Source organism: Colias eurytheme, chromosome 6 (genome assembly GCF_061535395.1).
Source record: "Colias eurytheme isolate Ceu_HAF_F1 chromosome 6, ilColEury1 Martin Lab GWU primary, whole genome shotgun sequence".
Classification (NCBI taxonomy): domain Eukaryota; kingdom Metazoa; phylum Arthropoda; class Insecta; order Lepidoptera; family Pieridae; genus Colias; species Colias eurytheme.
In genome coordinates, this window is record NC_142985.1 from 4926661 (window position 1) to 4952769 (window position 26109).

Here is a 26109-nt window from a genome sequence, read left to right on the forward strand (position 1 = left end):
CGAAGGGAATATTAAAGTTAATAATAATATACACACATACCTATTTTCATTATGATATTTTATGCCGCTTACAAAAAAAAAATATCCGCACAAAGTAGATAAATAATATGTGCGTGCCTTTCGAGAGGCCTCCGGCCTCCGCGCCGTAGAAAACGAAGGTTTCGTTTACATAAAGATTTAGCAAAATTAAATAATTGTAGCCAGAAGGATAAAGTAGGTGTTGTAAATTGTTTCTCGTATACATAACTACACTGATACCAATGCATACGCGGGCTGTCTTTATTGCTCGAGCGTATGGTGCCTGTTTGATAAATACACTGTACAGTGTACGGGTATACAGCTAGCGTCGTCCAGTATATGTACTCACGTAGTCATGCATAGGACTGTAACTGCGTTATGCGAGACTAAATGTGATATTTTGTTTAGTCGAGGCTGTAGATTATTATTTTGGGACATTTGTTTACATATAAATTTATTGATACTGATATGTAAAAAACCTGCTTAAAGGATTGGTTAAACATGATTAAATGAGCTAAGAAGGTTCGATTCCCGATCAGCTCAGAATAGATTTGTCTGGTTACAAAAATATAATTATACCAAATACCCACTTATATCTTATTTAATTACTCGATGTGAAGTTGCATGAGTATTATTTAAGATTATTCATTATTGCATAAAGAATTAATTAATGGTTATCATGCAAGGAACGTAAGTTTCCTGGACAGGCTAATATAGTAACATTATGGAAGTTCATGTATGTTGATGTATGTGTTTCGATGGTGATATGGACCACGACAAGGGATTTCTAAAGTTGTTGTTGTTAAGCTATAATGTTACAAGATGAAGCCTGACAAAAAAATGTTGTGTGGTTTTATGAAACCACGGTAAAAGTGAAACTGTTCGAACGGTTCCGAACACTGCTTTATACCTACTCGGCAGCCGACCGTCACGCGACATGCGCTACACAGACCAAAAAGTTTGAGACGATGTAATAAAAGTTTCACTTTAAAAAGGGTAACGCCCGTGTACGTAATTTGAAATGTGTTACCAGATGATGCCTGGTAGTACAGGAAAAAAAAACGGGTGATGCCTGTGTGTACTTTGTACTGTGTTACCAGATAATGCCTGGTGGTCAAGAAAAATCGGGTGACGCCCGTGTGTATTTTATAATGTTATACCAGATGATGCCTGGTGGTACAAAAATAAAATCGGGTGACGCCCGTGTGTATTTTGTAATGTTATACCAGATGATGATGCCTGGTAGTGCAAAATCAAAAATCGGGTGACGCCCGTGTGTACTTTGTAATTTTATACCAAATGATGCCTGGTAGTCGTAATATAATTACAATACCGGTGATGCCTGTAGTGATGTGATACGGGTGATGCTCGTATAAAATGTTTATATTTTGGGTGATGCCCATATTGCGAATTCATGCACTTAAATATACGCGATCTTAAAAAAAAAAAGTGATAGTTCGTCACCATTTCACAGCGAAGTATTGTTCGTAAGATAGATTGTATCTTCGAAATTACTTACGGTTAGTATTGATATCCAAATAAAAAATGGAATAATACAATTTTTAAGAGTATACAGTAAATACTAAAATATTTACAGTATTAGTCAGTTCTTTAAAGAAACGAATCTTCAATGGCGGCGCTTATCATTCCCTCTCGCTCACACACGGCCGTACGGTATGCAAAAAAAAATAGGGTAAAGTAAAATGTATTTAATTTTCCCTGTTATAATTTTTGGAAGAAGTGTACAAATACAACCCTCGAATTTAAGGTTTTTGTGGGGGGGGGAGTGGAGGGGGGAGTGGTGGGAATCCCTCCTCCAAAGGGGGGGGGGTGAGGAGTCACTTAGTTTCTGAGATATTGGAGTTTAAAGTTTTGAGAATTGCCTTGAAATTGCAAAAAAAAAATATGGACAAGAAATAATATGAACTTTTCACAGTAATATCACCAAGTTTCAAATCGTGGGTAATTATTGTACCGGCGAGCCTAATTTTTTTTTTTAGTTTGTAACATTTTCGCCATTTATATTTAGAATGACAATTATGTATTTGCTATAGTAAATAATATTTTCTTTAATAATATATTCTTTGGGGAAAGTTGTTCAGTTTATGGGCTAATTACGAGACTACGAGTATTAATGGGGATTTTGTTGCGTTCTGTATATGTCATTTGATAGTTCATATAAATACACAAATATCATAACAAAACAGTTTGTCAACAAACAAATTAAAATAATTAACAAAATAATAAATAAAATAATTATCAATTTACGTTATTTTTATTTTCTTTTTTGCTGATCCTACCATCTGTCAAAGTCAGCTTTGGCCGCCATTGAAGATTCGTTTCTTCATTGAACTAGCTAATAGCTTTTATTATTCTTATCTAAAAGTGACTTAATATTTTCATAATTTCATAGCAGATTTTGTTAAACAACGAAAGAATAATCATAATGATAACAATACCTAAAATATCTGCGATAGGTATTGCACATTTAACTGACAACTATAAAGTTAGACAGGTTAAGTGATAATATAATAATCATAAACAGGGTAAGGTAATAAAACAATGAATATTCGAAAACAAAAATAAATGGAATGAGAGACATACAGAGTAGTCTCAATATTCATTATTTCAAACTACCCACCTGGCAGACGTTGTAATGCTCTTTCGCCTTTTATCAGTTCGTTAAACGAATTGGAACATGAATATTATCCGAATTGGTCGAGCCGATACGCCGCGCGCCGAGGTTTGAGTTTTACACTTAGCAACATATTTGGCTATTCATTTTTATTGTATATACTATGTGGCGTTGTAGGTGAGGTGGAAACAAAAAAATAATAATAAGAACTAGAACTCACCATACAGTCGACAATTAATTTAGTTAATTAATAAAATAAAATACAAATATCAGTAACAATAAGAGTCGTGGTGTGCCTAGGTCCAAACCCTCCGGTAGGGCTCTTACTGATATAGGTGGACGTAAGATGGAGTGCGCGTCTCGTTGCGAAGGCTAGGCGGTAGGGTGTCTTTAGGGTTGGTCGCTGAATTCCTTCAACAGGAATTAAGGAGCCAAAGCAAGCAAGACGTAGAAGGATTTCCTCAGCGGCAATCGTAGCAATGTCGTACTACTACTGAAGATGGGTCTTAAGCGGTATGTAGCAGCGTATGAGGTTCCTTATCGGAACGTGGCAAGGGCGCGACAATTCCCTGCGCGGGAACGTTGCGGGTATGTAGAAGCTTTCTAAACGGAACGTAGCAGTAGCATAACACCACTCTCTCAGCGGAAATGTAGCACCCCGGTTTGGGGTTAGGTATAACACACTGTTAATCATTACATGTGGAACGTTGAAAACGACTTTTACGTAATTTATACAATAATATACCGTGAAAGACAATAGTTGGACAATAGACAGTTGGCATAAAATATGAATCGTTAATTGTTAATAACTAGCAAACCTGGCGAAGTCCGTTTCGCACCAGAGACACCTTTTTCTTGTTATAAACCTCACGGAGCCCGAGACCTTTCCAACGAGTGCAAAGCCGTGGAAATCGGTTCGTGCGTTCTGGAGTTGTAGCGTCAGGAAGGAAAACCCGACTTATTTTTATATAGTAGATTACTTTGATAGATAGTGTATAGTGACAAACAACCTGTCAAATATACACTTAAAATTTTTAGATAGATTCAAGACGAACATTTAATGTAAAATAAAAATGGATCATAACCACATCATACCGCAAATATTGGTATATGCAAGGTATATGTAAGAACCATGGTAAAATCATACACCATGTGCAATGTGCATCTAGTTATTACTATATTAATAACGACTGTTTTTAATTTAAAAACACCAATTTTATAATAGACGAGAGAATCAGCAACACAAACATCACCGTGAATAGTATTATAAAAGTCAATACACTAATAATTTTATTTACAAGTTTAAAAAGTTATTAAGAATTTAATAAGATTTACAACGTAGTAATTCATATAAAATCCAAGTTTTAATGGTGGTTTGTAAGACTGGTCTGATTTCATATTCATAAAGTAGGTACTTACGTAATACATCTTTTAAGAGCTCATCTTTTGAACATTGAATATCGCACCTAATGCATTAACACCGCTGCGAAAAAATAATGGATATCGTAGATTGAATAAAAGATTATCAATTAAGAAATACGTTAAAGATTTCTTGTCAAAGCAAAAAAAAAAAATGTATTATCGCGAAAAGGTCACCATTCGTGCCTTAGTCAGAATATAAATTCCAAGTATTAATCTCTACAATATTGAGGTGGTATAGTGGTATTGATTTCGAAATGCAAAATTGAATATTGTAAATTCAAGTTAATTACATAATTTATGCAAATACTTATATAGTTATAGGTAACAAAGTTTTTATTGATTGTTACAGTTAAATTTGTATTACTGATTGTTACAGTTAAATTTGTATTACTGATTGTTACAGTTAACATTGTACAGTTAAAAAAAAAAAATATGTATCCAACTACTTATTTTCAGACCATTAATGTATGATTAATGTCTAGCCATTATTATTGTCATTAAGTTATCTTTTCCTTTTTCAAGTGGCTATTAAGTTGTCAGTAATACAAATACAAATGTTATCATAAGTAACAAATAAAAAAAGTCATCAACAAAATGATACATTTTGATTCGTTTTAGGTTCGTTACATTAATTGAATTTTAAATACCTATGTGTTATTAATGTAATAATCATACAATGAACAACACCGCGTGTGTGTTGAGGTTACAATAAGAAGTATAAAAAAAAAAGTAATACATCATTAATCACGCTTTACTAAATATTCATTATTGTATTGTCAATAAATTGTTGTAATATTGTCACTAAAGTTAAATCTGAACGGTTTGGGTAGGTCATAAGCGAATCGAAAAGAATCGGTTGCATACAGTCATACGAACATACAGGTGAAGCTAAAAGCGGTTCAATAGCTGAAGTCAATGGCACAGTATAGTATGATATTGTGCTGTTGCAGAGTAAGCTCCACTAAGACTATAATTCTGTCAGAGTGGTTTATACCCGAAAGTTGGTATTTAAATAATTGATAATTATGAACCTTAACATTGTAATACTATGTATCTGTATGAATTAAATATTTTTAATGCGCTATAAAAAAGGCTGCCACTTTCTAGCCTCTAAACTATCACCCAAAAATATATCATAAATCGCTTTATTGCGATATGAAAGAGAGACGGACAAACGAATAAATAAACAAATCTTCCTTGTGCCTAAGGATCATATTATGATAAGTTGTTGTTGCTTAAATATGAATAAATAATGAACCAATTAATGTTTGGTTAAAATTTTGCCGTATAATATTTATTATATTATTTAGGGTACAGATATATACATATCATATTACATTCCGATTTTATTAGGTATATTGAATTAAAATCGGAACATATATTGTTTTAGTAACGAAGTACATATACAGAATATAGATATTAAATAATAACCGAGCATTTAAGTATGTACCCAGTCTATTGGCATTTCACTTGGTAATAATTCGGTTTGCAGCTATCGTTTATTAATAATTTTAATATGTGGGAAAACAGTGGTTACTTAGATGGTGCAGATGCCGGTGCAGGTAAAGTGAATTAAGTTATGCGTCAGAAGAAGCAGCATTCACCTCTTCTAAATGACCTGGAGTGCAGGTCATGATAAATAGTGAGTGAAACATATCAACAAGGTAGTGCAATAGTCATGTAAGGAAAAAATAAAACAGGTTAAGTCTGTACTTAACCTGTTAGGTACAGTACAGGTACAGTACAGGTACAGTACAGGTACAGTACAGGTACAGTACAGGTACAGTACAGGTACAGTACAGGTACAGTACAGGTACAGTTAGTCAAAAGTATAGTTAAGTTACAGAAGGAACATAGTTTAAACATTATACCTTACATATACATTAAGTTACTGAAAACGATTTCGTCCCATTGGTTAATAAATAAATAATGACTTAATAAACTTAAATATAAGTATACAACTTATTCATGATAGATTGTCGTATACTTAAATAAATTGTCATTATTGTTATTATAAATACCTATGTAAGATGTTACATTTCTATGATTTTGAAGGAGCGACTAAATGCCTATATATATTCTTGCCGGCTCTTCTCTGTTGAGGCGGCTTTCCGAACCAGTGGTAAATTCATATTTTGTCCTTACACTGACGAAACGTTTTAAACGTTTCTGGACGAGGTCTGGTTGATGAATGAAGGTTTGAGTTTGAAAAATTATTAATTAATATCGATTTGAATACATATATTGTAAAAATTATTATAATTTTGAATATACATATACTTAATGGAAAAAAAAAGAAAAAAAAATGAAAAGGAGAGATGTTGCATATAGATAGAATTATATTACTAGGCCAGGTGACACATTCTACTCTATCGCTGGTATGGAGCGGACGTGTCCCTGAGTTGTGTTTACTAACTGATACTGGTGCTTAGGTATAGACTAGAATAGAAGCATACATATAACATACCCGAATAGAACATAATATTTTATTTAATAAAATTAATTGAAAAAATTAAAAATTTCTAAAATAAAGGAGGGATGTAGTGTATGTGAGTGAAAGAGAGGGAAGTATTATGTCATCTCTTGCGCACGTGCAACGGTGACACCGCTCACACAGCTCAGTTGGCTGCAGGCGGTCGGAGTGAGAGGTCGTGTGCGTCCAAGAGCCGATAATAGGGAAGGACATACACTACAGGTCCTATGGTTGGGATGATATTACTAAATAAAAAGATTCACATATAATAAATCTAATAAAGTACTTCCTTTTACAAATGCTTATGTGCTTATAGCAGTTTTTAGAATATTACACATTTAATTATTCATCTTATTATTACATGACATGGTGGTTTCTAGAAATTGTCTGTAGAGCAATTCTTTTTAAATTAGTAAATCTTTAATAGCTGACCTTATTATTCCATTAATGCATAATCTAAAGAACTGTAATAGGTTCAAGTAATTAAGGAAATGACGATAAAAATATATCTAAGATGGTTATCTTTTAATTAACACTTTTAAAATATATCTGAAAATTGTAAATACCCAACGTTATCAAGTAGAGAAAAATAAAATTAAACGGAAATAGCTATGTAAATAATATCTTATATATATATAAATAATCCTAATCATTACTGGTATAACATTAAATTAATTATTTAGTAAAGGCTTAACATCAAAACTGTAAGTAGGTATAACAATCAAATTATTGTTTTAATTTTTTTTGGTGAGATATATTTTATTCTTATGTAACGACATATAACTATGTTTATTATATACAAAAGAAGAATTGCAATGACTAAGATCATGTTATAGTTCAAAAAGAGCAACTAGGTACATAATTTCTAGCTGTCCCTTCTAGTTTAACCGCATTCTGAACCGAACCACGATTTAAGAGCTTGACTAAAAAGTCTAGTTATTTTTAGTCTGGGCTAATGTCGATATAACTTCACATTATGTTTAAATATAATATCTTGCAATAAATCACAATACAGGCAGCATTCAGTAGTCACTGTTTAAGCCATCATATATAATGCTATCAGACGTTTTTATGGACAAAATGCACATTATCTATATGTCGGTATTATAATTTCCCAGAAGGTAGCGATCGCAGATAATTTGGTTTATATAAAATACGTTGATATAGTTTATTATCGACTCTTTGAAGTTTGCCAACAATGTATTTGGTAGTTAAATGTGCGCTCATCCTGTGCGCTGCTTTGGCAGGTACGATTGGTTTAAAAATAAAGTTAGTGGTGAAAGAAAGTGTTTTAGCAAAAATAAAAAAAATCGACTACAAGTTGTGCTTTGTATCAATATAGTGTGTTTTGTGAATGTGTGTGATAACTAGGAGTTTATAAAGTTTAGAGTGTGAAATATAATTTTAATATAAAGCATGATAGTGTTTATGTGGAATGGATTATGATATTTCCTTATTTGCCTTTTATATAATTTTTTATTGATATCAGCCATTTGATTATTTCTACTGAACAGGATCAGAGAAATTATCTTTTTAATCCATTTTTGTCAGCAGATTATATTAATACCCCAGATAAATATGTACTTATTTAATTGGTATCGACAATTCAATTGAGATAAAAATATGTTATTAATATAATGTTAAGTAATTAAATATTATAATTAGGTATATGAAAATGTGGTATGTCGAAGTATTAATATGAGAATAGGTTTAGTTCAGAAGGAAATCCTCCGTCGTGCGTTTCCTATTACGTAGGTAGTTACATCTAAAAAGAACATCAAGACAATTTCACCTATTATCTACCTATTGTTAGAGATTTTGTTAAATTTTATTGATGACAATGTATTACCTACGTAGTATATTATTATTAGTCTGTGGTATTACCTATTTAGCTATTGTATGATTGAATGTCGTTTTATGAAATATTTTCACACACAAACAATTTTTTTTAATTGTAATATTTTTCTTTCAGCACATGGATACCCTATGCAGACAACGGATGTTATCTTCCATTTATTTACCCTGTTCGTATAAATTTTCTGATTAAATAGCTATTACTTTTTAGTATTATAGAGTAGAGATGCTTAAATAAATTTTGAAATTGGTCCAGTAGTTGGTTTGAAAACAATTAATTCCATAGACATAGAGCAAAGTGCACCATGTAGCCTACATGATGTAGGTAATATTGTATCTAATTATGCGATCATATGCGAGAAAAAGTTTATATTTTATTATTAAAAAACAACATAATCAATAGAAAAATTTATATCACGAGGCGGAATTCGAATCCGCTTAAATGCAGCAAGCAAAATCGTTTTCACGGTCGGATATACCTAACGTTTAAAATTAGATTGGCGACCATACACATCGCCGAGAGATATAGACCGTATAATATGTACCACGGTGAAGTCGGGCTTCTAGTCTTATGTGTAATAAATAACTAAATAGTATTTTATAAAGTTTGATTTTAAGTAATTATTTTTCAGGACTAACCCCACAGTAAGCCAGCCCCTTCTGCCTTCCATAGTTTCTATTTCTATGTCCTCGTTCTCTAACAGTCGCAAAACAATTATTGCCATACATAGTGACGGAGATGATGTCACTGGCAACTTTGTCGCTCATGTTGTGCCAGGTGAGATTTAATAAGATAATTAAAACTTTATTAAAACGTTATTGGCCTTGAACTTTTTGAGCTAGACTGAAAGTTCAGTATTATAAGTACGGATTACCTATAGATAGTTATCTTCTGTGGTTAAAGTAAACAAAACATTCAATTACTTGAAATTTTTATTTGAAGATAGAAAGGGTATTATGATTTAGTGATACATATTAGTAGATATATAAGTATATTTCTAGGCAATTTTATATGTACATAACAATATTGTAACTGGAAATAGTTTTAAATTTGGGCTTTAACTTAAAAAAATAAAGCAAGAAGAGTAGAAAATAAATAAGGCAATTCAAGTACCTATTATTAAATGTATTTTTTTATTATTGAAAATTGGTCATGATTGACACATTATTGCTCATTATAGCTCACCTCCGCGCCGAAGACGTCAACATATTAGTAGTAGATTGGAGCCGTGGTTCCTTCGGCTACTCCGTGGGTGTGGCTAACGTTCCCCAGCTCGGTGACCTTGTTGCTGACTTCGTGAACATTCTGATAAACAGCTTTGGTTACAATGTGAACCTTATCCGGATTGTCGGGTTTGGCCTGGGCGCTCATGCGGCTGGAGCAGCTTCCAGAAAGATTAATGGCGTCGTTCCTCACATTGTCGGTATGTTGTACCTACAGGACTTCAATTAGGTTACGAAGTTTGTAAAGAAGTTTTATCATAATAAAAATTATCCTTAGTGAATGCAAACAAAAGTTAAAATCATCACGGTGCACTATAACGGTATTTTTAACGAAGTATTGTATAATATCGTGTATTGCTTTGTTAAATTTTATTTATGTACTTGAAGGGATGTTCTTTATAATTTTTTACTAAATTAAAACTTTTTCCCGTAACTATCTAGACCGATTGTACGATAGAGTGAACATTTCTCTCTAATTGATAGCTTCCAGATATTGTTTACACATCAGTATAACAATAAATAAAAATAAATAATAATAGTAAATGAACTTCTGTGATTATGTCGCAGCTCTCGACCCCCCACTTCTCGGTTGGACGCACAACCCTCACAAGCTGAAGGCTGATGATGCAGCTTTTGTTGAGGTCCTGCACACATCAGCGGGGGCATATGGCTATGGCGGTCCCATAGGAAAGATCGACTTCTACGCTAACGGCGGTGCCGAACAACCAATGTGTGGCGCGGACTACACATGCTCTCACATGTACGCTTACGTGTACTATGCAGAATCGATCACTGCTGATGCTACAAATGCAGCTAAATTCGTCGGGAGGGCCTGTGCGTCCCGAGATGAAGCCGAACAGCTGAATTGCGATGGTAACCGTGACGCTACTTTCGGAGGCACAGCTGCTAAATCCACGTATGTATATTTTTATTTTATTTCTAACTTAACTAATAAGTTATTGTTACATGGAAGAGTTATTTTAAATATAAAAAAAAAACAGTTAGTTACGACGTGTGAAGACGTAATATTTGATCTATAACATGCATTTTCTTTTCAGGGAGTCCGGCATTTACGTCTTCCTCACAAACTTGCGCCCACCCTTCGCATTGGGATGAATAATTCAGCGCTCTCAAAATAAATAAATTTATAAAAAATTAATTATACTAATTTTAATGCAAGCTGGTTTCGTTTTTAATTTTTCCTTCTTATGCCTACGTAATATCATTAAGATATACGATAATAATATACAAGATGGAATTTTGTAAATGTATATAACCTAGCGGTAAACATAAGAAATTTCTAAAGAAAATATTTCTCATTTATAAAGAGCAATTATGATTTACTCGCCACACCCGGGTATCCAACCGCCTAAAATCTGTTAAAATTATACACATGTTTAATACCTATTACCTAATCTAAATAAAATTTAACTAATTTGATAGTTTAATAGCATTCAATGCTGTATACATGGGCAATTATTATAAAAGAATAGAAACAATCGAATACGGGAATTCGAGGATTCAAACCCGCGTCTTTCGCCTTAAAAAATTATCATAAATTGGCGAGGATGCTCGCTCTGTGTGGATCTGCCTATTGTGACGTCTGTATTATTTAATTTCATTTCAGATTTGTTCTATAATATTGAATACAGTTCCTGTTTTTAAATAATTAATTACATCATATTTTTGCTATTATCTTCTACATCTGTAACTAGAAGTAATTTTATCAGTTGGTTGACAACAAAAATGTAATCTCCATTGATAAAATATTCCAATTATAATTATTTATATCAGTTAATTATGTATTTTTAATGTTTAATTGTGATATACTTGTTTGGCTTTGAAGAATAGAAACATGTTGAAATTAATATTGATTTTCTTAATATATTCCTTGGCTGTTTGTGCAGGTAAGATTTTTATAGACTATTTTTCTTTAAGAGGGGCTTTGAACTAGCTTTTTAATAAAGTCATAAAGTTACAACCCTTTATTGTTTAATTCTTATTTTTAGTTACAAAAAATTCGTACTTAAGTCATAAAAAGAGAAGAAAATCATGAAACGACGAAGATTGTTCTTAAACTCAGTAACGGCGTAAAATTTTGATCTGCAATTGAATTTAAATAAATATAATTTTTATAGCTTTGAATGCTTTCATGGTTCATTATTATTTTAAGTTAAAAATATTTATAATCTTTTTCAGCTTCACCAACTGACAGAATAATAAGAAAGTTGGATTCTGGCTACCGTTACCAATATGCCGAGGATTCTGATGGAAAGCTTCATTTGGTAGATTTGTGGATGCCAATAACTGACCTTGCTGCAGTGGCACGTTTTAACCCCCAAGCTAGCAATGTCTACCATTTGTTTACAAGGTATAATAAAAATCATCTAAAAAGACATACATTAATGAAATTAACAAGGGTCTTACAAAAACTTCATGTGAAGAGTTTTTGAAGACTGCATAGTTATAAAATTTTGTTTCATGTTAATTTTCAGATCGAATCCTTCTAGAAGCCAACCCCTTCAATTCAATAATGCCAATCTTCTACAACAATCGAATTATAATAGCAGTAAAAGAACAATCGTTCTTATCCACGGCTGGATGAACTCGGCCACTTCGGACTTCAATATGGCTCTTATCCCGGGTTAGTTTATAAATATCATCTATTAATTTATTTCCTGCTTTCCGCCTGCGGCTTCGCCCGCGTTTTCAAAGAAAAACCCGCATAGTTCCCGTTCCCGTGGGATTTCCGGGATAAAACCTAGCCTATGTTACTCGTGGATAATGTAGCTTTCGAATGGTGAAAGAATTTTTAAAATCGGTCCAGTAGTTTATGAGCCTATTCATTACAATCAAACAAACAAACAAACAAACAAACAAAGTTTTCCTCTTTATAATATTAGTGTAGAAAACATTCGTCTTTTTATGATGTTTTAAAAAGAATGCTTACTTGTTTTTCGTTATACACCATTGTTCACGTCTTTCTTCAAAATCTAATATTCTAATATTATGTTAAAATTTCAAATTCAGTTTTACCGTTTTGGTGTACAAAGTAAAATAGATACACACGCACGCATTCAAAACATTATAATATGTAATAAATTAAATTATCTACTTTATGTTATAATTATATGAATAGTAAATATACTTATCCATTCTTTTTTAATTTCCGTTTTAGTAATTCTAGCAGCTGCCGATGTGAACGTCATCGTCGTAGACTGGTCTTCTGGAGCAAATTCTATTAACTACAGAATTGTTAATTGGAACAGCGGAACTTCAGGACAAGCGGTGGCTAGATTTATAGACTGGGTTAATGACCTAACTGGATCTAACCCGGGACAATATCATATTATTGGACACGGCGTTGGTGGCCACCAAGCTGGTGTGGTTGGCAGAAATGTTCGGGGACAAATTAATTATGTTACAGGTATGTATTCTGCTTTTTGAAGCGATGTTTCGACATAGATACATCTTACACTTAATTATTTTGTGTAATAAACTTACTTACTTACTCATTACACGAAGAAGATTTAGTGCAGAAAATTTTAAATGTTTTGTCACATTCACTTTTAGTGCCATTTAAATAAAATACAATAATTAAGAAGTTAATAGTTATAACTTCGTAAAGAGAGCGTAAAACTTAATCTACTAATGATTATATCTGTTTAAGAAGTAAATTCTTTCGCAATTTTTGGTCACTGGGTTAATATTTTGATTACTTTTCAGGTTTAGACCCAGCTTTAATCGGATGGGTGAATAACATCGATCGATTTGCTCCCAACGACGCTCTCTACACAGAAGTAATTCACACAAACTACGGTGTCAATGGTTATTTGGCTGATCTAGCCCAAGTGGATTTCTATCCTAATGGGGGTATTTCCATGCCTGGCTGCAACTCGAATGAATGCGACCATGCCAGAAGTTTTTTTTACTTCGCCGAATCAATAACATCGGGAGGCTTTACTGGCACAGAATGCTTGAATTATTATGCAGCTGTATTGAGATTGTGTGATTTCTCGGGCCGCTTACAAATGGGTGGATTGACACCTAAAGTTGGGTACGTATTGTTTTGAAACGATGGCTAATGATATTGGTGTTTGGAACCAAATAGATGATATGAATTATCGATAATTTTGGGTAATCTAAAATTAATGCACAATAAAGATTACGCCGAAATTAGTATAGGTATAGTGGGAAAATTTTCGACATATTTTTCTTTTTTGACAAAATCATAGTTTTTTAATAAATTTATTATATTTTTTCAGGCAAACTGGTGTCTACTACTTGGAGACAAACCCTGCCCCTCCGTTCTCCCAGGGCTAATTTCCTTGCAAAATATTAAGTCGAAATAAAACACGATTTAAACATTTAAAACGTTTATTTATCCTAGTGTACGTTAAAGCAATAAATAGGACGAGAAGTGTTACTTCAGTTACTAGAGAGCTAGGCAAGCTAAAACTTAACTATTTTTTATTAAATGCTTGTTTTGTACTTCTGTAAGTAGTAATGTTTTATCACAGTTGATTAGGATGTTTTAGGTTTTTAGATGCCCTTCGTTGGGTTTCTGGTTGTATGGTAGCAGGAGCAATAGTGGTAGTAATATTACGTTTTGAGGGTATATCTAGAAGGCTACTTAGAAATGCTACACCCTGTTCTGCTGTTTGGTAGACGCTAACTAAAAATGATTCAGCGTCGAATGTGTTTTCTTCTGTTGTTGGTTCTTCGGTTGATCTAGAAAGAATATTTTTTTACAGATTAAGACAATGTTACTTAGGTTAAAAAGATGTCTTAAATGTAAATGTTACTTCGTCATTCTTTTTAACTACAAAAATTTTATTTTATTCACCTATCGTTAAATTTAATTTAAGTTTCATAAAGAATAACACTTGAGGCTTCTAAAATGAATGATTTATTTTAGAAGGCTTTTGTTAAGTATATGTCATCTTATGTTTAAATTACAGCAATAACCTAATCTATTACGCAATTGAATAAGGTGTATGTTTTTTGTCAAACAGTCAAGCGCTTCATAACGATTTCTACAATAAATATAATATATAATAAAATTTTAATTATAATAATTTCATACTACTTACTCTTCCTCAGCAGGAGGATCTTCCATTTCCATACCACCAGGTGTAGACTTAAAGCATCCAATAGGGAAGTCCAATTGAGCTTCTCCTAATAGTTTTGGTTCCAATTCTAAACAACCTCTCAGACCATCAGCGGTTGGTGCTAAGTCACTGAACTTGGCGCACACTTGGGCGAACTTTCCGAATACTTGCAGGCATATTGGTGCGGGGTTTGAGCCTGTAAATCGATACGAAATAATTACTGTTAATAAAAAACTAAACTATCAAATGAAATGGGACTAATACATATTTTAATGGATATGAGAGGGCACCAGCTTTTAGATAAAAAAATAATAATCATATTCGGTTCAAACCCGGAAAAAAAATACAGTCGAATTGAAGGTCCTCAGGTATTATTGAATTACTAATGTCACAAGTAATTATAACACAGTTACGTATAATATCTAAACCATATTCATATTGCAAATTTTTCAATAGTACCAAATTAATTGATCGAATCCGAACCCACATGTTAGACTAGAGTAGATAATTTTTGAAACAAAAAAAAATCGCAGTCGGATGAAACCCATTAGAAAAGGAGGGGAATATGATAAAAATGTAAGGAAAAATAAATTACGCTCAATCCGAGTTCGGGAAGCGGGAGGGGGGAGCTTTTAAGAGAAAAAAATGTTTTCTCTCGATTTCCGACAAAACTACAAGTCCTATAGAAAAAAGTTCAATGGCAAAGTTGTAGGTAATTAAAAGTTCTACAACTTTTGTATTTACAATTTTTTCACATAACCTAAAAATTTAGGTGAAAAATTCAAAAAACCAAGTTTTTGGTCTTTTATTTCTATCTACTTCAAAATTCATTTTTTTTCTACGAAATTTGGTGGAAACTTACTTTATTATGTCCCAAATACACTGTAATTTATTTGATTGAAAATATTTATTTTTTCGCCTTATTTTGAATGAATACCAAAAAAACAACCTAATTTTCAATCGAAAAGTCACCCGTCAAAATATCAGCTTTTTTCAAAAACTTGGGGTGCCTTTTATTCATTGAAATCTTTACTTTCATATGGTGTAAAAAAAATAAACACCACCATAGTAAATGTTCTCAGGAAATGCATACAAACAGTCTGAAAATTAGCTTTTACTAAATCAGGCACACTTCTCGAACTACCTGAAATGTTTTTATCGACATCATTTTGCTTTTGAATATGCTGTAAAATATTAAACTTAGAACAGATAATTATTTTTCTTTTGAAATATTACCGAAAAGCCGATACAATAGAAGATATAGAGTTCAAGAAGTGTGCCTGATTTAGTAAAAGCTCATTATCACACTGTTTGTATGCATTTCCTGAGAACATTTACTATGGTGGTGTTTATTTTTTTTTACACCATATGAAAGTAGAGATTTCAATGAATAAAAGGCACCCCAAGTTTTTGAAAAAAGCTGATATTTTGACGGGTGACTTTTCGATTGAAAATTAGGTTGTTTTTTTGGTATTCATTCAAAATAAGGCGAAAAAATTAATATTTTCAATCAAATAAATTACAGTGTATTTGGGACATAATAAAGTAAGTTTCCACCAAATTTCGTAGAAAAAAAATAAATTTTGAAGTAGATAGAAATAAAAGACCAAAAACTTGGTTTTTTGAATTTTTCACCTAAATTTTTAGGTTATGTGAAAAAATTGTGAATACAAAAGTTGTAGAACTTTTAATTACCTACAACTTTGCCATTGAACTTTTTTCTATAGGACTTGTAGTTTTGTCGGAAATCGAGAGAAAACATTTTTTTCTCTTAAAAGCTCCCCCCTCCCGCTTCCCGAACTCGGATTGACCGTAATTTATTTTTCCTTACATTTTTATCATATTCCCCTCCTTTTCTAATGGGTTTCATCCGACTGCGATTTTTTTTATCTTTTCATTATTTTCAAAGGCTTCTACCCCAGTCTATGTAGCAATTAGGATGGAAGACAATGTCATAAATACGTGTTCTATATAATATATTGATACTAGCGGTCCGCCCCGGCTTCGCCCGTGGTACATATGAAAAATAGATGTTGGCCGATTCTCAGACTTACCCGATATGCACAGAAAATTTCATGAGAATCGGTCCACCCGTTTCGGAGGAGTATGCAGACTAACATTGTGACACGAGAATTTTATATATATAAAGATAAACAAAGGAATGAGAACAACATTTTCTGCACTTTTATCGAACAAGTGCACTGTTTGTGCATAACCGGAACGTTATAACTGTTATTGTTGCATCGAAAGAGCGCACTGCGATATTATTTTACCACTTTCTAACCAAAACAATTACTACATGAAAAAGTTCTAGATATTATTTTCCGAGGATAATTATTATTCTAAGAAAAAATTGCATTTACTTAAATCCATTTTGTAGCATCAAAGTTTTATGCAATCGGAACCAAGGTATGATATACAGATAGACAGAAGAAAAAAAAAGACGGGTTGCACTCCGGGAGTGCCGGCAGAAGTGAAAACTTGATTATTTACGTTGAGCATGTTTGATATTTTGGAATGGTATCCGTCTTACGCTTTTTCGATCAGGTCACGTGTCCTGACGCGAGTTTAAGATTTTATACCCATTACAGAAAAAGTGCTCAACGCCGCTAAAGAAGTTTTCACTTCAAAAATTATGTAGCTAATTTTGGATTCAGCATCGAGTAGGTAGGTATTATTCCGCTGGCCTAAAACGTTTTTAGGTTTAACTTTACGTCAAATAAAATGTTCAATTACGTTCAAATCTCCATGTGATATTTACTTAATTATAAGTTTAATAATTACCGCGTATATCATGAATGGCAATCTAAGAGGAAAATAAACAAGTGAAATTAGCGACATCGTTAAAGCTTGCTATAAGCTTTCTAAATATTACGATAGTACTGGAAAGGCAACTTTCTATAAATAAACCTGAATAAACCTTAATACGAGGCTCAATATTTATCTACACGCCTAAATAATATTTACCTTGTATTTTGGAACTGTGTAGAAGGTTTTTTCCATACGAAACATTTACGGAGAAGCCATCTTCGGGTGACAGATATTTCATGTGAACGCATCCTGAAAGTTACAAAATATAGGATTAGATTGTTGCAAGTATGAGATATGAGAGATAATTATAATATAACTAGGACCCCGCGGACAATAAATGTACAAAAGATAATTATTTCTATATTTTATGTATACCTTATTGCATACTCTACATTTCTGCCAATTTTTCAACCCACTCGCGAATTTTTATATGATTGAGTAAAACATGCTTCGCACAGTTTATAAGTAAAAATAAAATATAAAATTGACGATATTAGACATTACAAGTATTCCTACTGTGTATTGTCAATTTGTGTGATAAGAAAACTCACGATTCGTTGATATAATTTCTGATCGTGGCAAATATGCAATAAACAAGTATATTATAAGTAATATAATATGTTCTAATAAAAAAACTACGTGTAATTTTTTAACGTGCACAATATGTGTCTAATTTTGTACATTCAAAGTTAGAGGCCTACATATCCTTACTAATATTATAAATGCGAAAGTAACTCTGTCTGTCTGTCTGTCTGTTACTCAATCACGCCTAAACTACTGAACCAATTTGCATGAAATTTGGTATGGAGATATTTTGATACCCGAGAAAGGACATAGGCTACCTTTTATTGCGAATTATGTACCACGGGCGAAGCCGGGGCGGATCACTAGTACCTTATATACATATTATTTAGCATTACACACGCGTGAAACCGAGTGAAAAGTAGTCTTTGATTGATCTAGACCACTATTAGGTATTATATCTGTGTACAAAATTTCATACGTATACGAGCTGTTCGTGAAAAAAAACCAATGATACATCCTTCGTCACAAACTTTCGCATTTATAATAAAAATATTAAGAAGACATATTAGGCTTAATATTTAAGAAGTAAATTTAAGAAAATATTTACCTGGTCCTCCCAAATCGACGAATGTAATATTGAAATCAACGCAGCAAACACACGCCGGTCCCTTGCACAAACAATTTCTATTCGGTTGGTCATTTCTTAGTTCTGGTATCTCTATCAGTTTCTTGCCATCTTCCCAATCCAGAAAATCTAAGGATTTATAGAGTTATTGAATATTTTATTGTTTGAACATTTAATTATAATATTCCTTAAAATGATCAAATAAAATATAATAAGGGGTAAGAAAGAGATAACACAGTGATTTGTTATTAATATGAAATTATATTTTTTTTATCAATTAGTTAATAATTTTAATCATCCAATTAATTAATTAAAATATTCAAGATTTTAAATTAAGCACACTTTATTTTAAAAATATCCAACAAAAAAATTAAAATTCACCTCAAACTTAATTGATCTACTTTCCCAAATTCAATTAATTGTTTTCTAGAATTCCAATGTTCTCGAAGTTTATTTATATTCTTCTCAAAAGCCTCAACATGTAGGGAATACAAATTCTCCTAAACATGCTAACGATTATAACATTTTTAGGCTGTATGACACTTTCTCATGCGAGAACTTTCACTGCGTTTGGTCACGACCATTGGCGGTCGTTGTTCGATGTGAAGGACCGAGATATTTGTTGATTATATAACACTTCTTGAGTAACGCCTGTTATTGTTATGCATTACAACCTCTGGTTATGTTAGAAACGATTATTGGTGTATTTATGAATTATTAATGAAACTAATAATTACTGCGTTTAGCATTAATTAATTAAATTTGATGAGGATCTAATAGAGTTAATTTAAAAAAAATGGTTTCAGAAATCACATTGAAATGCACTTATACCGATGAAGATGAATATTCATAACTCACCCAATATACTCGCGCTGTGGACGAGAGCTAAAATCGCTACAAACAGCGAAAGTGTTAGCTTATTCATCTCGTGACACCGGTCAATTTATGATATACGAATAAAATTAATTATAAAAGCGCGGTACAGGCGTACAGAATGAGGCGATCGTTGCCAGAGCTCAGCCAACACTGCTCCTTGCCTCCGATCTCCGGCCGTTTCACCTCGCTTACTATCACAATAGACGGTGAAATTTAAAATAAAACATAACGATGTAGTAATCACATGCACCGGTGAGATGCATCGAGAAAGCTGTGGGAGATTTCATCCTATGATGAAGGGGGATTGGGAAAATGCGTTTTATGGTATGATTAATTAGTGTTAAACTAGTTTGATCAATATTTTCAGATAATGGTCAAATGTGTACCTCATCGTTATTTAAAGAAGTTCAAAACCGCAATATTTTTAAAATCACCCATTTTCATTATAAATGATTTCTGCATTTATGTTAATAATTTGTAAAATCTCTCAACGTCTTTTACAATAACTCGGACTAGGACAATCGGAAGGAAGTATTTCTTTTCTATATTTTAGATAGTTCCAGCGCAGTCGTTATCGTAACTAGAGAAAATTCTGTAAGTTTTTATCTTTATTAGAATAATTAAAACATTATTATTAGTAATACGCGGGTACGGGTGTAGTTATGAATTATAATATTAATATAAATGTATTTCAATATTAGGAACTGTAAATCAAACTAGTTTTTACTAAAACTATGTCAAGTTCAAGGTTATCCATGTTGAGTTCATTGACTCATTACTCTAGTAAAAATAATATTTGTAGAAGTCATTTCCCTCTATGGAACAATAGATGAATGTTAAAAAAATGATGTTATGAGAGAATTAATAATTACACTTGTTAGTTAAAAAACAAAGTTCGATGAAGTGTAAGTATTCGTGCATACATGCAACGTGTTGATTAATATTGATAGGTTTTAGAATTCGGAAGTGATACCGTAACATATTCCTTTTTTCATAATGGAACAATTTTCCTTTTTATGTTCATTTATGTGGTAATATGGATAACGTAATACAGTGATTACTTGCTAGCAGAACTTTTTATTTTTAAGTAATAATTATACATAATTATTAAAAGATCACTTAGTTTTATGTAATTGAGTTAATAATAAACCGCAGTGTGATTTGAAAACGTAATCATAAGAACAAGAAATTTTGTCACTACCAAAATGAAAAACAAATATCAGACCGTAGCTTAGTCAGACTGAATACAACTTTCTCTCACTAGAAAGTGACCCTAACAGTCGCTTTAGCGACGGGTGCTGTTTTATACGTGCTACCGTAAATATTATATACATATAATAGTTTAGTATTTTATGTTAACACTGAATTACTTTTAATTGTGTTTAGGAAGAGAATTTTGAATACATTGATACAGTTATGCTACAAATAATTCCGGTTAAATTAAACTTTTATGCAAAAAGTTGGACCTTTTTCTTATATAAATTAATATTTGAAAATCTGTAACAATTTGTTACATTAAATTCATTAAAACATATTATATCCATTGAGATAATATATTTTATTAAAATTGTTCTATCGCTATATTAATATTTCATTGGTTTTCCTTTGATGTAAAGATATTATATTTTCATAAACGTGTAAATATTTGTAATTTAAAAATATATAGAGAAGTTGAAATATGTAATAAATACCGCTATATGTATAATGTATATGCATGTAATGTGAATTTTAAAAATTCTATAAATGTATACTACAAAATTATACCTCAACGAAAACAAACGCCACTTTCTAGTGGTTTACTGTATCCGAGATCAATACACCCATTATGGATGTTTCTCGAACTTCCACTATAGGTACCCCCTCTATAACGTTCGCGCTACATATTATAATTCTGTCAAAGCTGCAATGCTATACAACAAATAAGTATGCTATAGAGTGAAATATGAAAGTAAGATAAACAGACACAGGCCTTTGTATACTTTGTATACATGTTTTGTACTACACGATTATATCAATGTAAATTATAATAGTTTACAACACTGTTTTATCGTCACTCAATCGCGTGTTAAAATCGTTTCCTCATCCTTAACTATTATACTTTGTAAATTAGTCCGTGCGCTTGACACTAAATTCTACATCGGCGGCCAAGTGCGTCTGTCATCCCTCCCTCACGATTCCTTCGAGTCGGATAGAGATAGTCGACTCTTGTTTTCTTGTTTTCCTTTCTCGCACGTCACTTCGCATTTCTCCGGTGAGTCCAAGTGGTTATATGAAATCAGTGCTACATACGTCGGCGTCGCTTGCGTTTTAGGGCTGGTCAGTTATTTGTTACTAATAATAATTATACGTTAATTGTACGTGAACAGCCGTGCAGGTGTGACTACGATTGGGAATCGCGATATATATTTTTCTGTTTGGACAGTTACTTAATTTATAACATAAAAGCTAACGAGTAACGTAAGTATTTCATTTTTTTAATAACGAAAAAGTTAAATTTCTAGAATTGGTATAAAGTAATAAAAAGCTTCTAATAAAATGTTTATGGTAAAGTTCATATCAAAGACTTAAACGGGATCGAGGCTTTAAACTTAAAGATTATTATGTTTTTAATGGTGATAACTTTATTTTAAAGCTTCTATTATGAAAAGTTTATTTTATTAATCGTTCTAAATTTTGAAATTAAGTTCTTGTATAATATAGCTATGTGTGTTATTTTAAATATTAGGTACCTATGTGTTGTAAAGTTACTGGTTGATTTGTGAGCAAAGTATTTATATTATTTTTTCTTAACTTTCAGGCAGGGTTGGGCTCCACGATGAAGCTCTCCCTGGTTTTTGAACTACTTTTAATTTTTGTGCTAATAGCATTTGCTGCATCCAAAAACATACGTAAGTAATTATATGCTCTTGTAAGTATAGTAATATGTATAATATTCATCAAAATTATATGTTATATTTTTAAATATCCAGGACTTGGATCAAATAATATTTCAGTAATATTATCCACACTTATATTTACCTTGAAATTATATAATTATTGAACCTCGAGCATTGTCCGATTAAAAAGGAGAAAGTGTGTCCGCTCATTTCTATGTATTTTTGTACGAAAATGGTATGCGATTAAAAGAACAAGCTCGCGTGACTAAGTTATACATGAATACTTCTGAAAGATCAATAATTATTAGATATTAATGTTCGATTATTATGTTTTATATTGACATTTATATAATTTGTTTTTAGATAAACGGAAAAATAATAATAAAGTACTTCGTAATAAAGAAGATGATGTCAAAATCGAAGAGAGTAGTCTAAATAGATACTGCAAATGTTCGGAATCATTATGCAACTGCTGCAGGGACTTCGCAGTTCCGGTTGTTAATTTGAACGGTCCAGGTACGTAATCTCTATTTCTGGTACTCTATAATAAAGATGATTTTTCCTTGATATGTGGATAATATTCATTAAATCATTTTTTTTTTTAATTTCAGGATGTGCTTCACTGATGTATTTGACGGGTGATAAAATGTCGATATCACTGAGTTTTGGGAAAAAAGTGATCACAAACCGCACTGTTGCAAGTATGTATGACTGAATGTGCTTTTATATGCTTTAATATTAATGATAAAAAATAATCGATTAAATTGGTTATTTTCAAATTATCAGGTCGTAAGCCGAGTCCAGTCTGCATGCCTCTACCCGGAGGTGTATCTAAGTTCTGTGGACGTGTTTACAACATCGCAAGGACAGGAGAAGACTTCCGCGCTTGTCTCGGTTTAGAACTACAAGCTAAAAGCACTGTTGAAGCCGCAGTGAGGGTATCCTGCTTTAAGTTCGGCCCTCGAGGTGTCACATCTGAGCCAGCTGACCCCTTGCCATTGGTTCCTCAAGAAGAAACGGAGGCGGAAGACGATGACGACGACGATGATGATGAAGAAGACGACTTCGGTCTCGGTGCCGATGATGACGATGATGAAGTTGATGATGACGATGATGATGACGACGGTTAGTAATAATTATTGAAATACATAATTCCATTTTTATTAAATTTCAAAACGAATAAGATACATTAGTACATTACCGATAATAATAATGCCAAAATTAACATTGTATTATATTATAACATTGATATGTATAGCATTTAATTTATGATTTATAATATCAGTGTGATAATTTTTATAACATGTATATACATGTATCTTTGAAAGTAAATTTTTAGTTTTTGAACGACTTTTTTTCTCTTTTTTAGGTGAAATAGATGCCGTCAACGATGTCGATGCTGCGGATTATACAGGTTTTAGTCTTTTGGGAGAAGACTTATTAGGAGACCTGTTCGGATCATCCGGCGGTAAAAAGCCCAACAAGAATAGAAATAAACAAGCCCCAAGTTCTTCAACTTCTACTACTACCCGTCGACCAAGGCCAAACCGACGTACTACTAGAAGACCAAATACTAGAACTACACCAAGACCTGTAACGAGAACAACCACGGTTCGAGTAAGACCCGTGAATAGGCGTCCAACACGTAGACCAGGAAGAAGGCCTACTCGACGCCCTGGTGCAAGTACTACTAGTGCAGACAGTTTCCCTGAATCAAGCATTTCTACTGCTTCTGATTCTGTATCCGCTAGTTCTGAAGTGCAAGTGCAAGACAGTCACACATCAACAACAGTAGGTGTTCAAAGCTCTTCAGCAAGTATGGACAATACTCAAACGAGTGAAAAAATTGTTTCAATGAATGATAATCCTTCATCAACAATTGTTTCAACAACACCGATAACTGCAACCAGTTTTGAAGACCCCGGTCTCGAAATGTCATTAGCTCATATCACAGGTCAACTTTCTGTAATGCCAGTTACTCAGATCATTCCCACTTTATCCAAAGAGGAAACCAAATCTAGTGAAGAACAAACTTATGAGCAAGTTCAAACTATAACGCCTAAGCCTCACTCAACTATTCCATTTGCCACGGTTGTTGATGATGATGAAGTGAAAGAAGACATGGTACAGATTGTACAGAGCCTTGATTCTCATTCTGCTGAACATGAAGCTGACAAGGAAGTTACTGGAGATGAAAGTCGTGGTCATAATCATTTTCCAAACCATCATTATGAAGGACTTGTTTTACCGAAGAAAAAACACAGAGGTGAACAATTTGAATTAGAAGACTTAGATGTTCTCGATTTAACTAAAATTGGTGAAAGTGTCGGTCATCAGCTAGGCATTTTTGGCCGGCATAAAAGGCAAAACAAGAACAAAGACAATAAGCCTCATAAACATAAAAAGCAACATAACGATTATGATGATGTACTTGGAATTGATGCTCTTAATGAAAGCTTAGGGTTACCTGATATCGAAGTTGGAAGAAGAAGAAGTGGTAGGAGGCAAAATAAAATGATGCGTGGGGAATGGTCACAGAAATAAAGAAGAATTTAAATAGTAATTTATTAATTTTAGCTTATTTATTTATTTTAAATTATTCATCTCTGTAAATAGTTAATTTATTCTGAATTGTATATTTTATACAAGTATAGCGATTTACTAAAATATTTGACTTTTTATTTTACCCTATTAAAGTAACTAATGATTTTAATAATAATTTAAAGAATTAGTAATAAAATAAATAGAACAACAGTAGTGATTAAATTAACTACAATGCTTTAATTACAAAAATTGTATCCAAAAGAGGTCATGTAGCTTACTTATGCTAACTTATCTTATATGCGAAACAATAAACTTCGACCCTAAAGTAATCTTAATTAAAAGTGTGTTTGTTATTGCACGCCTCATAAGCGAAGCGTTGAGGTGGGTACTACTGTCACTTCGCGCAAAACATCTGATTTTTCAAACTTAAAATGTCTTTATGTATCATACATTGCACTTGTAAGATAATACATACACACACATATTAAGAAAAAACACTATTTTTAACGTTCATGATATTTTTGATGTCATTTTTGTTATTTAAACTAGTTAAAAAACAGTTTAAAAAAGTTCTGTCTTGGACGTCCGTGTGTCTGTATGTGCGGATCCTTTTTCTTGTTAACACGATAGCGACCGAAATACTTTACTAATCGAGTCTTTTTTTTCTCTTACGCTTGAGTATGCTCAGGAATAGAACCCTTTCATTTTTCAGGGTCTGATTCGATGTGGTTTAATTGTTATTAAATAAACAAAAATAATAATTAATAAATATGTATTAAAAAAAAATTATGAGGCGTGCACTTTTGGATTTTCCAAATTATATTTTACATTTCAAATAATTTCATTTTAAAAATCCACTGTTATAAACCTCACTGCACACTTTGTTTATAAATTATTTGTTATAACGATTATATTTATATTTCTGTGCTTACATTTTCAATATAAGAGATACATTTCTGTGCTATTATTCTGTATTTGAAACGCAGCGCGTTTTTCTAAATAATATCCGCACTCCCAAAAAATATATAAATCTGTAACTTCCGCTCGACGGGGCCTGCCTATTTTTCCTGTAAAAAACCGGCCAAGTGCGAGTCGGGCTCGCGCACAAAGGGTTC

The 26109-nt window shown here is 32.4% G+C and overlaps 4 protein-coding genes across 4 annotated transcripts; 3 read left to right on the top strand and 1 right to left on the bottom strand.

Moving 5' to 3' along the window:
• Positions 1 to 7741: 7741 nt before the first annotated feature.
• Positions 7742 to 10742, top strand: LOC149907631 (pancreatic triacylglycerol lipase-like). Its single transcript, XM_090102535.1, has 6 exons — positions 7742 to 7795; positions 8521 to 8572; positions 9035 to 9180; positions 9584 to 9826; positions 10194 to 10542; positions 10685 to 10742. The coding sequence occupies exons 1-6, from the start codon at positions 7747 to 7749 to the stop codon at positions 10740 to 10742; spliced, it is 897 nt and encodes a 298-aa protein (XP_089958661.1). The 5' UTR covers positions 7742 to 7746.
• A 1092-nt stretch (positions 10743 to 11834) lies between these two features.
• On the top strand, positions 11835 to 14058 carry LOC149907632 (pancreatic triacylglycerol lipase-like). The gene is made up of 5 exons (XM_090102656.1): positions 11835 to 11997; positions 12122 to 12270; positions 12805 to 13053; positions 13353 to 13683; positions 13892 to 14058. Exons 1-5 carry the CDS (start codon positions 11924 to 11926, stop codon positions 13947 to 13949), a joined length of 861 nt encoding a protein of 286 aa, XP_089958782.1. The 5' UTR covers positions 11835 to 11923; the 3' UTR covers positions 13950 to 14058.
• On the bottom strand, positions 13986 to 20058 carry LOC149907633 (uncharacterized). Its single transcript, XM_090102654.1, has 5 exons — positions 19557 to 20058; positions 18681 to 18827; positions 17705 to 17797; positions 14720 to 14933; positions 13986 to 14357 (listed from the first exon to the last, which is right to left on the bottom strand). Exons 1-5 carry the CDS (start codon positions 19621 to 19623, stop codon positions 14141 to 14143), a joined length of 738 nt encoding a protein of 245 aa, XP_089958780.1. The 5' UTR covers positions 19624 to 20058; the 3' UTR covers positions 13986 to 14140.
• A 1754-nt stretch (positions 20059 to 21812) lies between these two features.
• Positions 21813 to 25117, top strand: LOC149907634 (uncharacterized). Its single transcript, XM_090102651.1, has 6 exons — positions 21813 to 22031; positions 22372 to 22462; positions 22814 to 22966; positions 23062 to 23151; positions 23237 to 23575; positions 23820 to 25117. Exons 2-6 carry the CDS (start codon positions 22390 to 22392, stop codon positions 24992 to 24994), a joined length of 1830 nt encoding a protein of 609 aa, XP_089958777.1. The 5' UTR covers positions 21813 to 22031; positions 22372 to 22389; the 3' UTR covers positions 24995 to 25117.
• The last annotated feature ends 992 nt before the right edge of the window (positions 25118 to 26109 follow it).

Bases quoted from the DNA above. Each gene is read 5' to 3' on its own strand.
- LOC149907631 (XM_090102535.1), top strand. From the start codon at position 7,747: ATGTATTTGGTAGTTAAATGTGCGCTCATCCTGTGCGCTGCTTTGGCA. The intron at 9,181-9,583 runs GTGAGATTTAAT...TGCTCATTATAG, and splicing joins TGTCGCTCATGTTGTGCCAG to CTCACCTCCGCGCCGAAGAC. The intron at 9,827-10,193 runs GTATGTTGTACC...ATTATGTCGCAG, and splicing joins CGTCGTTCCTCACATTGTCG to CTCTCGACCCCCCACTTCTC.
- LOC149907632 (XM_090102656.1), top strand. From the start codon at position 11,924: ATGCCAATAACTGACCTTGCTGCAGTGGCACGTTTTAACCCCCAAGCT. The intron at 13,054-13,352 runs GTATGTATTCTG...ATTACTTTTCAG, and splicing joins ACAAATTAATTATGTTACAG to GTTTAGACCCAGCTTTAATC. The intron at 13,684-13,891 runs GTACGTATTGTT...ATATTTTTTCAG, and splicing joins GGATTGACACCTAAAGTTGG to GCAAACTGGTGTCTACTACT.
- LOC149907633 (XM_090102654.1), bottom strand. From the start codon at position 19,623: ATGAATAAGCTAACACTTTCGCTGTTTGTAGCGATTTTAGCTCTCGTC. The intron at 17,798-18,680 runs GTAAATATTTTC...TGTAACTTTCAG, and splicing joins CGTCGATTTGGGAGGACCAG to GATGCGTTCACATGAAATAT. The intron at 14,934-17,704 runs GTAAATATTATT...ATCGATTTACAG, and splicing joins ACACAGTTCCAAAATACAAG to GCTCAAACCCCGCACCAATA.
- LOC149907634 (XM_090102651.1), top strand. From the start codon at position 22,390: ATGAAGCTCTCCCTGGTTTTTGAACTACTTTTAATTTTTGTGCTAATA. The intron at 22,967-23,061 runs GTACGTAATCTC...TTTTAATTTCAG, and splicing joins TGTTAATTTGAACGGTCCAG to GATGTGCTTCACTGATGTAT. The intron at 23,152-23,236 runs GTATGTATGACT...TCAAATTATCAG, and splicing joins CACAAACCGCACTGTTGCAA to GTCGTAAGCCGAGTCCAGTC.